General features: G+C 29.5%; 1 protein-coding gene across 1 annotated transcript; it reads left to right on the top strand.

Annotated features, from left to right (window-relative positions):
• The first annotated feature begins 1,632 nt into the window (after positions 1-1,632).
• LOC126854819 (RING-box protein 1A) lies at positions 1,633-2,929 on the top strand. Its single transcript, XM_050601906.1, has 5 exons — positions 1,633-1,788; positions 1,964-1,991; positions 2,069-2,190; positions 2,278-2,363; positions 2,615-2,929. The coding sequence occupies exons 1-5, from the start codon at positions 1,696-1,698 to the stop codon at positions 2,625-2,627; spliced, it is 342 nt and encodes a 113-aa protein (XP_050457863.1). The 5' UTR covers positions 1,633-1,695; the 3' UTR covers positions 2,628-2,929.
• The last annotated feature ends 1,028 nt before the right edge of the window (positions 2,930-3,957 follow it).

The raw sequence follows: 3,957 nt of genomic DNA, 5'->3' as shown, positions 1-3,957 counted from the left end.
TGCCAACTGCATGCTCTTGTGCGCTTCAGATTCTCGCAGGTCGCAGAGTAGTCTTCGCGATTTTTTGCCTGGGCACGTACGGTCTGGGCGTTTCAAAAAACGCCAGAAAAGAATTTTCCAGGACTATTTACACGTCACGTTAATTTACAATGAATAATATACTTTCATATTTTATCAAATGCCAAAACCCAGACAGCACACCATAAGTATAAAATATGTACAAAATATTTATAATAATTATTTAAATATTTTATATTTATCAAAATAATTTTGTGATCTTAAATTTTAAAATAGATCATAAAGATTTATTATAAATATTATAAAAATATTTATGAAAATATTTATAAAAAACAATCCTATTAACATTTATATTTTTACTTATCATAAATATTATATAAAATATTTAAAATCTGTATTTTAAATAATATATCGAATAAAGTTTTATGATTTTTTCTCTTAATGTATACGAAATATAAAATATTTATATAATATTTGAAAAAATAAATAGTGAAAGATATTTATGAATATTTGTCATAAATATTGTGTACTGTCTGAGTTGACGCAATATTAAGGTAAGTTGTAAGTTGTAAAATTGCGAACTGTTGAAACAGTTCTAAATATTAAATTACTTATTATGTACGCGCGCATTCATAGTGTAATTGCCGTATTGCTCTGACAATTCGAAATGTGCGCATGCGCAGTCGCCATATTATTTCGCAACGCGCCACCGTCCCGATTGTGATTAAGGTGTAGCAGCTCCGCGTTTTTCATCGCGTTTTTCTTGTAAAAGTAGAATATTCGGGAATGTCGAATAAAGTGTCAGGCGATCGTTGTTAATTAAATCGAGTGACATAATTAGTTATGTTTTTCCATATCCGAGTGAGCGAACGCTTTTCATCGCGACGAGATGGATCGAACGAAGGGAAGATACAACATCGATAAATCTTTTGCGCGGGAAGAGGTAAGTAAATTTATTCGCATATTTTATTAAAAATTAAATATATTTAGAAGGTAAAGAGTATATATATATTATTACTTTTCAATTTACAAAAACTTTTCTTATGTGTATACGCGTGTTATATTTTATCTTTACCAGATAATTTCATATAATTATTTTAATCTTTTTTATATAATATATATTATTTCTGAGAGATATCACACTTGATAGATACAAAATATTTTATTTACGGTATTTATTGATTGATAATTGCTATATTTATAGCTGCATAATATCTTATTTATTTATATATAATTAGAATAATTATAATTTTATATTTTTTTTTTTATAATTGTAATTTTTTGTTAAATTAATCTTTGCACTAGATGTTATTTATCTTAGTATTTATTAAATAGATTTTTTTAGGAGCATTTTTGTCCTTTTAATTATTATTTTTGCCATATGTCAATATAATTAATGCAAAAATATTGTGTACGTAAATGTCAATCTGGATGTTTTAATGATGTATTTTTTAGCCTCTTCATAGCCTTATCATTATACTACTGTTTGTCATTGAAAAGTTATTCGATAACTTTGAGACACTTTGTATATAAATAATTTTCTATTATATTTGTTGTCGGAGACCATTAGAATTTTCGCGCTTATACATATATATGCGTGCTTGTCCTGTTCGCGCATACGCGAAGAATCCTGTGTTCAGCACAACACCGATTCGACCTTTGCTCCAAAATTTAAATATGGCGACAACCATGGAGATCGACGACGATGAGTGTGATTTGCCAACCTCTAGCAGCGGAAAAGGCGAGAAGAAGCGTTTCGAAGTCAAGAAGGTCAGTAAAAACACGTCGATAGATTGCACGAAATTGAGATTATGCTCATAGTCGTCTTATAGCATGTAAATATAATTCCTAACCTTATTTCCGCTTTGTCACTCTTTGTTCCTCTGTATACATGTGTCTTTATTATCTTTCATGTAATTAAATATGACTATTTTGTTTATTTCAGTGGAATGCAGTAGCATTATGGGCTTGGGGTAAGAATTATAATCAGTCATTAGCATTTTACAATCCCTAATGTACAGCGAATGGTCTCTAATATGTAGACTTTCAGATATCGTTGTGGATAACTGTGCTATATGTCGCAATCACATTATGGATCTCTGCATTGAGTGCCAAGCAAACCAAGCATCTGCCACAAGCGAGGAGTGCACAGTGGCCTGGGGTGTATGCAATGTAAATATGACACTTAACATTACACTATTATTTAGACAATACTATGAGTCTTTTGAATTATTATATAAATGCAACTTTTTTCTTCAGCACGCTTTTCATTTCCATTGCATTTCACGTTGGTTGAAAACACGGCAAGTCTGTCCACTTGACAATCGTGAGTGGGAATTTCAGAAGTAAGTAAATTTTATACATGTAATAAAATTTAAATTTTACGTACGCATTTTATTTTATCGAGTATCTTATTTTGCATACAAATGTTTAAATTATAAATTTATTTAAATAATAGATTTAAATAGAATGTAAATATACAATCTTGATCTATATATATAAAATTTTTATACTGACTATAATTTTTGCGTTATATTTAAAATAAACAGTTATATATATCTAGGATACTTGGTAATTTTGCTATTTCTCTTTACAGATATGGTCATTAATCAGATGTATTCAGATGTGCAAAGCCAGCTTTTTCAGCAAGTCAGATTAAATATAATTTGTAATTGTATACTATAGAAAATTATTTTTTCACATGGACGAATGTAATAAAACAAAAAAAACGAAAGAAACACAAAAGAACATATGCACAGTCAAATTTATCACTTTTTTTATCATTAGGCAAAAATTTAATTGATAGCAAATATATAATTAATTTCAAAGTTCATCGTATTTAATTTCTAATATATATTATATAATTTATTATAATAATAAGATTATAATAATAAATAAACACTATAAAATACTTCTAATAATTTACTTACAGCATCTGACCATTTAAAAAAATAGAAATTGTATATTAATAATAATGTCTTGTTAAATTTATTGTAAAACAAACAAATTAATTTTAATGCGATCTTTACTTAATATTTTTATTTAATATTTTTATTAAATAAAACATGATATCTTATACATTGAGACACGTTTTGACATTAGACACTATTTGTATTTTTTTCTATGATAGAGAACTTTTTAAATCTGGGTTAATCCGATTATCCGATCTTTCAGACATTTCGTCTAGTAAAAGTTTCGTCCCGTTCTGTTGTAAGAACGTCACGAAGTGAATGTGAAAGGAGTGTGAGGTGATAGCTATACTCTTTTCATCTTTGAATCATATTCTCCTTCCATTACAGGTTCATCTTTATGTGATAATTTTAATTCCAAAATAAATTTATTTGAGAAGGGGATTCTTGTCTAATTTTTATATAAATTACAAGAAAGTATTTTATAAAATAATCCTTTGATTCTTTTAATAATTTACTTCTTATGTGCTTTTTATATTTAAATTAAATATTATATCCCTTATATAATGTGGGTATGCCTTAAGGTATATTAATAGCAATGACATTTATTTATTTAACATAGTTTGATGTATATCTTTATTATGCTCAAGGCAATTCCGCAAATCCATGCTGATGCGAATACGTTGCTCCTTAACGAGATATAACGGGCATCGTCGTTCCGTGACGTCATCTCGTAAGGGCGATCGATCGTACGGAGATCATCTCTCGAATCCCTTTTCCAGTTCTAGGGCATTCAGCAGGTACTGCTGGTACTGCTATACAGTATAGGCAATACTTATCAGACGGGTGGAACCGGGGGTAGTCCCGACGAGCCGGCTTCTAATCTGGGCATACAGCGAAAATTACATCTTCTTGCACAGGAGAGCTGGGGGGAAGGGAGAGCCGGTCGACATCTGCTTAGAGAGAGCAACGGTAAGCTTCTTTCATCTCAATTCTTACTTTTCTGTCGTCTGACTTTAGATCTTGGCGT

The sequence above is a fragment of the Cataglyphis hispanica genome, chromosome 14, assembly GCF_021464435.1.
Source record: "Cataglyphis hispanica isolate Lineage 1 chromosome 14, ULB_Chis1_1.0, whole genome shotgun sequence".
NCBI classification, from domain to species: Eukaryota; Metazoa; Arthropoda; class Insecta; order Hymenoptera; family Formicidae; genus Cataglyphis; species Cataglyphis hispanica.
The sequence above is the reverse complement of the archived record's forward strand: the minus strand, read 5'-3'. Positions and strand labels throughout refer to the sequence as shown.